At 38.0% G+C, this 12,755-nt stretch overlaps 1 protein-coding gene across 2 annotated transcripts in view; it reads left to right on the top strand.

The window, feature by feature from the left end:
• Nucleotides 1-12,755, top strand: part of HLTF (helicase like transcription factor) — a 64,892-nt gene that overhangs the window by 33,888 nt on the left and 18,249 nt on the right. The window contains exons 13-15 of one of the 2 annotated variants that reach the window (XM_061168077.1): nt 374-460; nt 7,937-8,034; nt 12,269-12,412. In XM_061168077.1, the coding sequence (XP_061024060.1) occupies nt 374-460; nt 7,937-8,034; nt 12,269-12,412 (329 nt within the window). Of the gene's footprint in view, nt 1-370; nt 461-7,936; nt 8,035-12,268; nt 12,413-12,755 lie in introns of both variants that reach the window. The other variant, XM_061168075.1, reaches the window with a different exon arrangement.

Below are 12,755 nucleotides of genomic sequence, written 5' to 3'. Positions count from 1 at the left end.
ACCATTTGACTGATCTGAAAATTGGGCAGCATCTTCATGAAAAGTTAAATGCCTGTTTCATTGACAGTCTTCTCCTTCCGCCTGGGAGCTGAATCACTCTGCATTTGACTGCTTCTGCTTTCTGATTTTTTCCTTAGGAGACGCTTGAATTTATCCTGAATGACTGTTTCTTTTCTGAGCTAGAAAGATGCTCAGTGTCAAAAGAGGCAGTTTTGGTTACTAGAAATTATTTTATATTTATTTAATAATACAAACTCTTGAGAGTGTGTAAGTGGTATTATGTTTCCTATCCTTAGAAAGTTATCTGTCCTTAAGTACAGGAGAGAATTAGTTTTCATTTATCTTGATGATTCTGTGGTTTGTACTTCAGCAGGATCTTCTAAGGTTCAAGAGGATGCAGAGTTTGCTTGTGCACTTACTTCATCTACCCCTGCAACAAAAAAGAAAATGTTGAAAAGGGGTAAGTAAATCTGCTTTTGTTTCGTTTATTTTTTCTGTTTTTCAAATAAAATATTTTTAAAGGACAAAAGTATAAAATCATATTACAAGAAAAAAGTAGAGAAAAAAATACATAATCTCATTTTTAAAAGTACAATTTTATGTATTTTCCTATTCTATTTGTTTTAGTTCCGTCAAAAATATGATGGACAGAGGTCTCTTACTCATCTGAGTAGCAGAGATATTGTTTCCAGTAAAGGCACAGAGCAATTTATGGCAGCTTTAAAACTTAATTTAATTTGGATTACTTAGAATTGTAAATATTTATTATTGGTATGAGAAGAATTTGTTTTTCAATTAAAAATGTGAGTGATATTTATTATTACTTTATAATTTGTAATTCGTAGGAAAATGACACTGCTTAAGAGTCTAAGTATTTGAAATGGAAAGAGATTGAACTGTGGTTAAGGTGATCTAACAAATTATTTTATCTCTGTACCTTAGTATCTTCCATTTTACATAATTGAAAATGCAGCAGACAAGTCTATTTTCATGGGGTTTATGTCTAATGATGAGGTGGAAACATGAAATAAACATGTAAACATAATTTAAAAGGTTTTTAATTAATTTTTTATTTAAGTGTAGTTGCTTTAGAGTATCATATGTTACAGGTATACAGTTTTGAAAGGTACTACTCCACTTATAGTTATTATAAAATATTGGCTATATTCCCCCTGTTGTACAATATATCCTTATAGCTTATACCTAATATTTTGTACTTACTTCCCTACCTCTCCTTTGCCCCTCCCCTATTCCTGCTCCCCACTGATGACCACTAGTTCTCTATATCTGTGAGTCTACTTTTTTGTTATATTCACTAGTGTGTTTTATTTTCTAGATTCTCCTTGTAAGTGATATCATAAAATATTTGTCTTCTCTGACTTATTTCATTTAGCATAATGCTCTTCAAGTCCATTCATGTTGTTTCAAATAGTAAAATTTCATTTTTGAAAATATTACTTGCTTTATTTATTTTTTTTGTTCAGTCACTCAGTTGTGTCCATTCTTTGAGACCCCATGGACCACAGCATGCCAAGCTTCCCTGTCCTTCATTATCTCCTGGAGTTTGCCCAAACTCATGTCCATTGAGTTGGTGATGCCATCCAACCATCTCATCCTCTGTCATTCCCTTCTTATGCCTTCAGTCTTTCCCAGCATCAGGGTCTTTTCCAAGGAGTCGGCTCTTCGCATCAGGTGGCCAAAGTATTGGAATTTCAGCATTTGTCCTTCCATTGAATATTCAGGGTTAATTTCCTTTAGGATTGACTAGTTTGATCTCCTTGCTGCCCAAGGAACTCTCAAGTGTCTTCTTCAATGCCACAATTCAAAAGCATCCGTCTTTGGTGCCCAGCCTTCTTTATGGTCCAACTCACACACGTCCATGACTACTGGAAAAACCATAGCTTTGACTAGATGGACCTTTGTCAGCAAAGTGATGTCTTTGCTTTTTTACTATGCTGTCTAGGTTTTTCATAGGTTTTCTTCCAAGGAGCAAGAGTCTTAATTTTGTGGCTGCAGTCACCATCTGCAGTAATTTTGGAGTGCAAGAAAATAGTCTGTCACTATTTCTGTTGTTTCCCATCTATTTGCCATGAACTGATGGGACCGGATACCATGATCTTCGATTTTTGATTGTTGAGTTTTTAAGAGAACTTTTTCACTCTTCTGTTTCACCTTTATCAAGAGGCTCTTTAGTTCCTCTTCACTTTCTGCCATTATTTGTTTTTAACTTTTTAAAAGTTTTTAACTTTTCCTTTTGTTAGCTTGTGAAATCTTAGTTCCCAGACTCGGGATTGAATGTGGGCCTTAGCAGTGAAAGTGCTGAGTTCTAACCACTGGACCACCAGTGAATTCACCAAATTTCATTCTTTTTTAATGGCTGAGTAATATTCAAGTGTGTGTGTGTGTGTGTGAGACATCTTTTATTTCCATTCATCTGCTGATGGACACTTAGGTTGCTCTATATCTTGGCAGTTATAAGTAATGCTGCTGGGAACATTGGAGTGAGTGTGTTGTTTTAGAATTAGTGTTTTTATCTTTTTGTATATACCCAAGTGTAGAATTGCTGGGTCATGTGGTTCCTTGAGAAACTACCTTACTGTCTTTCATAGTTGCTGTACTAATTTTTATTTCCACTAATAGTATATGAGGGTTCCATTTTCTCTACAGCTTCACTAACATTTGTTATTTATATTCTTTTTGATGATAGCTGTTCTGATAGGTATGAGGTATTTGATAACTCATTGTGGTTTTGATTTGCATTGATGTTGAGCATATTTTCATGTGCCTGTTGGCCATCTACATTTCCTCTCTGGAACAATGTCTATTCAGGTCTTCTGCCAATTTTTAATTGGGTTGTTTGTGTTTTTGATGTTGAGTTATATGAGCTGATTGTATATGTTGTATATTAATCCCTTATTAGTCATATTATTTGCAAATATATCCTCCCATTTAGTAGGCCGCCCATTTAGCTTATTTGTTTTGTCAGTGGTTTCCTTTGCTGTGTAAAAGATTTTAAGTTTAATTAGGTCCCATTTGTTTATCTTTGCTTTTATTTTCTTTAGGAGATGGATCCAAAAAGTATTGCAGTGATTCGTATCAAAGAGTGTTCTGTTTTCCTGTAGGATTTTTATAATATCTGGCCTTACATTTAGGTCTTCAGTCTATTTTGAGTTTATTTTCATATGTGGTGTTAGAGAATGTTCTACTTTCATTTTTTTACATGTAGCTGTCCAGTTTTCAAATCACCACTTATTGAAGAGGCTGTTTTCCATTGTGTAGTCTTATCTTTTTTGTTGTAGGTTAATTGATGATACGTGTGTCAGTTTATTTCTGAGCTCTGTACTGTTCCATTGTTCTATGTGCCACAGCCATACTGTTTTGCTTACTGTAGCTTTGTGGTATAGTTTGAAGTTAGAGAGCATGATTCCTCCAGCTCTGTAACAATCACTGCTGCTAAACAGAAAAAGAAAAATGAACCTGTTTACAGGACAGCAGTGTAGACGCAGACAGAGAGAGCAGACGTGTGGGCGCAGTGCGAGGAGGAGAGGGTGGGGCACTGAGAGAGCAGCACTGAAGCATCTGCATCGCCCTGTGTACGTACCCTGACCCTTAAGCGTGCGCGTTGCCCTGTGTACGTACCCTGACCCTTAAGCGTGCGCGTTGCCCTGTGTACGTACCCTGACCCTTAAGCGTGCGCGTTGCCCTGTGTACGTACCCTGACCCTTAAGCGTGCGCGTTGCCCTGTGTACAGTCAGATGGCTGGTGGGGGTTTGCCGTATGACACAGGGAGCTCAATTCTGGTTTGCTGAGACAACCCAGAGGGGTGGGGTGGGGTGGGGGGGCAGTGCAAGAGGGAGGGAGCATATGTATACCTGTGGTTGGTTCATGTTGATCTGTGGCAGAAACCAGCATACTATTGTAAAGCAGTTATCCTGCAATTAAAAATAATTAAAAGAAAAAAATGAATGAAAAGAAATGAGGACACTTTAAGAAAGTTCTGGGAAAGCACCAATCTCACTAATATTTGCATTATAGGAGTCCCAGAAGGAGAAGAGGAAAAGAAAAAGCCTAAGACGTAATAGCTGTGAAAACTTCACTAACCTGGGAAACAGTCACCCAAATTGAGGAACAACTGAGTTCCATACAGGATGAATCCAGGGAGGAACATGCTAAGACACATTGTAATTAAAATGGCAAAATTTAAGATAAAGAGTAAATACTTAATGCAGCAAGGGAAAAGCAGCAAATAACATACAAGGGAACTCCCTTAAGGATATCAGTTGATTTTTCAGCAGAAACTCTGCAGGCCAGAAGGGAGTGGCTTGATAAATGGGAAGTAATGAAAGGGAACAGCCTACAACCAAGAATACTCTACCTAGCAAGAGTCTCCTGAAGATTTGATGGAGAAATCAAAAGCTTTATAAACAAGCAAAAGATGAACGAGTTCAGTACTACCAGACCAGGTTTACGATTGTTAAAGGAACTTCTCTAGGCAAAAAAGGAAAGGCCACAACTAGCAACAAAATCACAGAAAGAAAAAACTCACCTGTAAAGGGCACACATACAGTTAAAGTAGAAAATATCCTCATACAAAGCTAGTACGGAGGTTAAAAGACAAAAGTAGTAAAATCATCTATGTCCACAATAAGCAGTTAAGGAATACACAAGACAATTAGATGTAAAATATCTCAAAAATAGTAATCATAAGGGAGTTTTTAAAATGCATTTGAAATTAAGAGTCAGCAACTTAAAATAATCATGTATGTATAGAGACTGTTGTACAAAAACCTCATTAGTTCAGTTCAGTCACTCAGTTGTGTCTGACTCTTTGTGACCCATGAACTGCAGCATGCCAGTCTTCCCTGTCCATCACCAACTCCCAGAGCTTACTCAGACTCACGTCCAGTGAGTCGGTGATGCCTTCCAACTATCTCATCCTCTGTCATCCCCTTCTCCTCCTGCCTTCAATCTTTCCCAGCATCAGGGTCTTTTCAAGTGAGTCAGTCCTTTGCATCAGGTGGCCAAAGTGTTGGGGCTTCAACTTCAGCATCAGTCCTTCCAATGAATATTCAGGACTTATTTCCTTTAGGTACAAAACCTTATGGTAACTGCAAACCAAAATCTATAAAAAATATACATACAAAAAAGAAGAAGGAGTGCAAGTATAACACTAAAGCTAGTCATCAAATAATAAGATAACAAAAGAAGGGGAAAAAAGACCTACAAAAGGAAATCCAAAACAACTACCAAAATGGCAATAAGAAGATAGATATATATCAGTAATTATGGACCAGATGTTCCAGTCAAAAGACATAGAATGGGACTTTCCTACTGGGCAGTGGTTAAGACTTTGCCTTCCAACTCAGGGGGTTCAGGTCAATCCCTAGTCAGGGAGCTAAGATCCTACATATTTTGGGGCCAAAAAACCCAAAATGTAAAGCATAATCATTATTTTAACAGATTCAATAAGGACTTTAAAAATGGACCTTCCCTGGTAGTTCAGTCAGTAAAGAATCCACCTACAATGCAGGAGACACAAGAGACTCTGGTTTGATCCCTTGGTCAGGAAGATCCCCTGGAGGGATGCATGGCCACCCACTCCATTATTCTTACTTAAGAGAATCCCATGGACAGAGGAACCTGGTGGGCTACAGTCCATAGGATGGCAAAGAGTCAGACATGTCTGAAGTGACTTAGTGAGCAGCAAACATGAAGAAAATAAAGGAAAACAGTGAAATAAATACTGACCTAAGGTTCCTGGTTAAAAATTGTGAAAGGAGTACATCACGGCTGTATATTATCACCCTGCTTATTTAACTTATATGCAGATTACATCCTGTGAAATGCCAGGCTGCATGAAGCACAAACTGGAATCAAGATTTCTGGAGAAGTATCAATAAGCTCAGATATGCAGATGATACCACCTTTATGGCAGAAAGCGAAGAGGAACTAAAGACCCTTTTGATGAAGGTGAAAGAGAAGAATGAAAAAGCTGACTTAAAACTCAGCATTCAAAAAACAAAAATCATGGCATCTGGTCCCATCACTTCATGGGAAATAGATGGGGAAATAATGGAAACAGTGACAGACTATTTTCTTGGCTCCAAAATCACTGCACATGGTGACTGCAGCCATGAAATTAAAAGACAGTTGCTCCTTGGATGAAAAGCTGTGACAAACCTATACAGTGTATTAAAAATTAGAGATATTACTTTGCCAATAAAGGTCCATCTAGTTAAAGCTATGGTTTTTCCAGTTGTCATGTACAGGATATGAGAGTTGGTCCATAAGGAAGGCGGAGCACTGAAGAATTGACGCTTTCAAATTGTGGTGTTGGAGAAGACTCTTGAGAGTCCCTTGGACTGCAGGGAGATCCAACCAGTTAATCCTAAAGGAAATCAGTCCTGAATATTCATTGGAAGGACTGATGCTGAAGTTGAAACTCCACTATTTTGACCACCTGATGGAAAGAGCTGACTTATTAGAAAAGACTCTGATGCTGGGAAAGATTGAAGGCAGGAGGGAAAGGGGATGAGCGAGGACAAGATGGTTGGATGGCATCGCCGACTCAAAGGACATGAGTTTGAGCAAACTCTGGGAGATGGTAAAGGACAGGGAAGCCTGGCGTGCTGCAGTCCCTAGGGTCGCAAAGAGTTGGACACAATTGAGCGACTAAACAACAACAACCTGTTTAAGAAGGTGATATTTGAACTAGCAGAGAAAGATGAGAAAGAGTTAAGTTTTGTCTAAAATCAGAAAATTAGAAATAGAAAATACTTCTTAGATTACTGTTGACCCTGACTTTAGAAATTTTAAGAAATGTGGGGCTTCTCTGGCAGTTCAGTGGTTAAGACTCTGTGCTGCTAATGCAGATAGCAAGGATTAGATCCCTGGTCAGGAAACCAAGATCCCAGAAGCTGTGGGCACAGCCTGCCCCCACCCCCCCCAAAAAATCTCACAGTTTATAGGCAAGGAACAGGAACACAGTGTATGGAAGTGTAAATTACCTTGGAGAACAAAGTAAGCTGTACAATGAACCCAAAGATACATGACTTAGAACTCTTGATACCTACTACGAGATGTGAGAAAATAGTTTTATCACATTATTTTAGCAACATATTAGAAAAAATGTCAGTACTGTCCAGTAGGGAAGTGGAAAGTAAAACTGTAGTGTGTCCTTCCATAGGCTGTCCTGAGTGTCCTCACGTGGCAGCTGGCCTCTCGCAGAGAGAGTGATCAGAGAGAGGGGCTGACTAGACAGAGGGAGAGAGCATCTGAGTTAGAAGTTGTGTCTTTCATAACAATCTCAGAAGTGATACACGATCATTTCTACCACATCCTGTTGGTCATGTTGCTATTTAGTCGCTAAGTTGTGTCCGACTCTCTGCGACCCCATGGACTGTAGCACACCAGGCTCCTCTGTCCATGGGATTCTCCAGGCAAGAACACTGGAGTGCGTTGGCATTTCCTTCTCCAGGGGATCATATCCACCAACTCTAGTTGAATGTGGAAGGGGGCTATACAAGATTGTGACTTCAGGGAATTAGATACCATTTGGGCCCATCTTGGAGTCTGATACCACATTAACTATAGTACAAATTCAGAAAACTGTATAAAACAAATTTTAATAACTGTGAATAACCTAACAAGTATTAGGAGATGTTCCAGACTTCCTCCGTATACCCTTTCTCAGTCAGTCATCCTCTACATTTCCCATAAACAATCACTATTCAGATTTTTAGTTGTATAAAGTGGCAAGGTAAAATCTAGTTCCTGTTACTTCGTTATGGCTAGAAACAGAAGTTTTTTTGTTTCTTTTTAATTATTCCTAATTTCTCTTCATAGAGGCTTATTTTTGACATATCTTTATTGACTTCATGTATGTTTGAGAAAAAATAACACTGCTGAAAGGTGTGTCGCTGATTCATTCTTTCAGGAGCATCTGCAGTGGAGAGTTCAAAGAAAACTGATGTTGAAGATAAACCAAGAACAACACTGATCATCTGTCCACTTTCTGTGTTAAGCAACTGGATGGTAAATCTTCACAACCCTTTAAAATTATAATTTATATTTGTCTTACACTATAAAGAGAGTCATTTTTTGGGAGAAATATGGTTGCTCAGCACTTAATAGTTAAATTCAAATAATTGTTAATTGACTTGCGGTCATTTTTACTGAATTGAAATAATTTTTTTCTGAAAATGTAGAGAAAGAAACATTGTCAGTTGTTGTTGTAAGATTTGACTTGTACTTCTGCCTCTTTCCTTTCTGTCCCCTGAAGTAGGAAAGGTATATAATTTAAGACCACATCATATTTATGAACTGTTGACATCTCTTTTTTAAGCACACCACTAATGATAACTTGTTTTTATAACAGTTTATTACAAACATTTAATGAGCGCTTACGTGCTCAGTTTTTCCTAAACTCTTTTCATAGATTTTCTCAATGAATCCTCACAACTAGTATTCTCATTTTCCAAGTGACTGAATTAAAACACAGAAGAATTAAATAACTTGCCTAAGGTCATCCAGCCAATAAATGATGGAGCAAGGAGATAGTGTCCAACATTCTGACTCTAGAGCCTGTACTTTTAAGGCTGCTGCTGCTGCTGCACTTCAGTCGTGTCCGACTCTGTGCGACCCCGTAGACGGCAGCCCACCAGGCTCCCCCGCCCCTGGGATTCTCCAGGCAAGAACACTGGAGTGGGTTGCCATTTCCTTCTCCAATGCATGAAAGTGAAAAGTGAAAGTGAAGTCGCTCAGCCATGTCCGAGACTCTTCGCGACCCCATGGACTGCAGCCAACCAGGCTCCTCTATCCATGGGATTTTCCAGGCAAGAGTACTGGAGTGCTACTCGCTAGAAAATATAGTCTTTTTTTTTTCCTTTGAGATTGCTTTTCTGTTGTAAACCATTACATTGGAATGGAGCCTCTTTTTGTGTAGGAGCAGCTTGATTCTATTTCAAGCTGCATGTTCTAATGAAATAATGACTGTTGGAAGCATTGTGAACATAAAGACCACTGAATTTGAGCTTCCATTCTTGCCACCTGCAAGGTTATCTGCATCTGTCCTCAGTTTGCCTCCTTTTATCTCAGGCGTGGCAGAGTTCCTGCTCAGTGTAAGATCAGTACGTTAGTCTATACATTAGATTCCATCTCTTTCTGCTTTTGCATTTTGTCTGTTATTTTTCCTCTTGGCCTGGTTGTCCAGTCTCTCTCCATTGGCTCTTTCATGAAATGTCTCAGATCCTTTTGATTTTCAAATACTTTCTCTTGATTATGTCTCACATTTAATGATGTCTCATTTTTAAAGGAATGATGGTTGAGCATATAGGGATAAGAATTAGAATTTTGCAATCTCTGCAAGTTGCTGTCTTCCAAGCCTCCCAGTGACATAACTGTACAGTACTGTAATAAGCAGGCTAGAAGTAACCTTTCCTTCCCGTCTTTGTCTTCAAATGTGGGAAAGAATCCAGTTAGAGGAGTAAGATACCAGTCCCACATACATCACATAATTTTTTGGGGGGTATTCAGGTTACCTGTCCTCCCAGTGGAAAATTAAGTAGTAACTGCTATTTCATTCACGCAGACAGACACACACATACAACCTACCACAGTGACTAGAAACTCACTACTATAGGTGCTCTTTTACCAAAAGAGGTAATTTTCTTTTATGTCAGATCTAATCTTTCCACAAATATTATCCGTTCCATTTCAAGGCTAACGCATTGATTGACTTTTCTCATACTGTTCTCTTTCTCCTTTCCTTTTCCACCAGATTTCTTGATAAAATTCTCTGCATTTTCACCTTTAACGTTTCATGTTTTATCTTCTTTGTATTTTTACCTTTGCTGTTTCAGATTTCATTCTCTCCTTAGGCCACAGTAAGTCTGGGTTTTGCTCCCATCTTCCTTACAAACTCTCTGAACTCTCATCCAGGACTTCATTGTTGCCATGTCCAATGAATTCCCTTTTTCTTTTCCCCTGCGCTGACTTTGTTTTCCTTTTATTACTTTTTGTTACCTGTTATTTTGTAAATCGTCTTTAACCCTTTTGATAAATAAAGGGAATGAGCATAAATTACAAATTAAAAAATTAATCTTGTATTTGTTCTTGGAACTTTGATATTCTTTGGTCCTCCACTCAAGGTTTTGTTTGCTGTCTCAGTGACCGTTGTTTTTCTCCACCTCTTCCGTACATTACATGTAGTCTGCCTTTTTTCTCCTAAGCTTTTTTTTTTTGGTATTATGAAAATTTGTAATGAGATCCATGTTCAGTTCAGTTCAGTTCAGTTCAGTTCAGTCACTCAGTTGTGTCCGACTCTTTGTGACCCCATGAATCACAGCATGCCAGGCCTCCCTGTCCATCACAAACTCCCTGCCGGAGTTTACCCAAACTCATGGCCACTGAGTTGGTGATGCCATCCAACCATCTCATCCTCTGTCGTCCCCTTCTCCTCCTGACCTCAATCCCTCCCAGCATCAGGGTCTTTTCCAGTGAGTCAACTCTTTGCATGAGGTGGCCAAAGTATTGGAGTTTCAGTTTCAACATTAGTCCTTCCAATGAACACCCAGGACTGATCTCCTTTAGGATGGACTGGTTGGATCTCCTTGCTGTCCAAGGGACTCTCAAGAGTCTTCTCCAACACCACAGTTCAAAAGCATCAATTCTTTAGCACTCAGCTTTCTTCATAGGCCAACTCTCACATCCATACATCACCACTGGAAAAACCATAGCCTTACTAGATGGACCTTTGTTGGCCAAGTAATGTCTCTGCTTTCCAATATGCTGTCTAGGTTGGTCATAACTTCCCTTCCAAGGAGTAAGCGGTTGCAATCACCATCTGCAATGATTTTGGAGCCCGAAAAAATAAAGTCTGCCGCTGTTTCCCCGTGTATGTGCCATGAAGTGATGGGACCGGATGCCGTGATCTTAGTTTTCTGAATGTTGAGCTTTAAGCCAACTCTTTCATTCTCCTCTTTCGTATTAGTCCTCTATATTCAAGAATCAAAAGTTCAACACTTTTGCTTTATATTTTTCTTTGCTGGAATATTTTAAATTGTACCTCAGACTTCATGTCTTGTCTCCCAATAGAAGCATAAGCTTTGCTCTTTAAATATTGCTCTCTGTAGACTCTTTCCCTTAAACCTACTTTTATCATTGTATTTGTTCTCCTTAGAGAATCTTATTTATTCCAGTGGTTTCATGTACTGATACAGATAACTTTGAAGACTATATCTATACTTGCATTATAGGCCAGTATTTAAATTTTTGTGGTGTATTTCTCCAGTTAGATATTTTAAGGTGACCAAAATTTTAAAACGTCTAAAATAGTAATACTCATTACCTCTTTCTCATCTTTATGCCTGTTTTTCCTTATTTTTTAAAACTTCTCTGTATCATTATCACACAGTTCTAGTGGTTTTTTAAGTTTCGGAGTCTTCTTTTGTTTTCTCCCTTGCCTTCATATTCCGTATTTAATTAGTTCTCGAGTCCCCATCAGCCCATGTGCACATCAGTCCTTCCCTTTCTGGGCTTACTTTTGCCGTTCTGGTTTAGGTCTTCGTCCTCATCAGTTTTCACCTGACGTTTCCCAGCTGTGTCTCCTTAATGTCTTCTCTCTCTCTTTCTCATCCTTTGTATTTTTGTTTTCTGCTCAGCATCTCTCAGCTCTGTTGTTTTTTTAAGTTAAAAAAACCCAAACAAAGAACTCTTAAGTTTTCAAAACTGATCATATTGTCAAGGAGGGCAGCAACCTGGTCTTATTTTTTTCTTTAGCTGTACCATCTTTCTAGTTTATACCTGACAAATAGTAGTCTTATAATAAATGAATGAAAGTGGATACTGTGCTTGAAACTCTACCTACATTCATGAAAATATTGCTTACTGCTCTTTTATGGTTTAATTTTTAAAATATTGAGTCACTAACTAGAATCATTAAAGATCCTTTTTTTAGAATACTAAATTTAAAAAAACCTAATTACTATCTTAGAAGAGCTTGGTTGCTTTTTAACTTCTAAAGATGATGCAGCTGCGCACTGGTAGGGCCAGGCAAAATTTATATAATTTATTATTACTGTAAATATGTCAGTTTCTCTGACAATAAAATATTAGTATTATTGTTATTTTAGTTTAGATTGCATGAAACTTGTTTTTATGGGATTTTAGTAGTTTTGACTTGTGAAACTGCCAAGACAGTACATTTTATATACATACTAAACCTGATACTGATCTTCTCATTATTAAAATATTTCTTATTTTCTTTTAGGACCAGTTTGGACAACACATAAAATCAGATGTGCACTTGAATTTTTATGTTTATTATGGTCCTGATCGTGTTAGAGACCCAACCTTGCTTTCAAAACAGGATATTGTTTTGACTACATACAATATTTTAACTCATGACTATGGCGTAAGTGTGTTGATACTCAGAGATTTTCAGAAGTTGAATTTAAGAAATTGCTTCAGGTTTCTAAAGTGTTCTAAGTTTTAGGCTTTATACTCTTCTCTTTTTTTCTTTCCAAATATATATGAAATAAATGGGAAGTTTTTTAAGTAAAATATTTTATTAAAATTAATTTCACCTATATCTTGTTACGTAAGTGTGGCTACTGGAAAATTGAATATGACATATGTGGTTGCACAACAGTCCAGTTGGACAGTGCTGCTCTAGACCCCCTTTTCAGAACCATTCACATGCATACCTATCCATATAATTTAGCATATAATTTCAGGAACTGGTGGGAGTGCCCTGA

Source organism: Dama dama, chromosome 19 (assembly GCF_033118175.1).
Source record: "Dama dama isolate Ldn47 chromosome 19, ASM3311817v1, whole genome shotgun sequence".
Taxonomy (NCBI): domain Eukaryota; kingdom Metazoa; phylum Chordata; class Mammalia; order Artiodactyla; family Cervidae; genus Dama; species Dama dama.
This window is presented reverse-complemented; position numbering and strand designations above follow the sequence as displayed.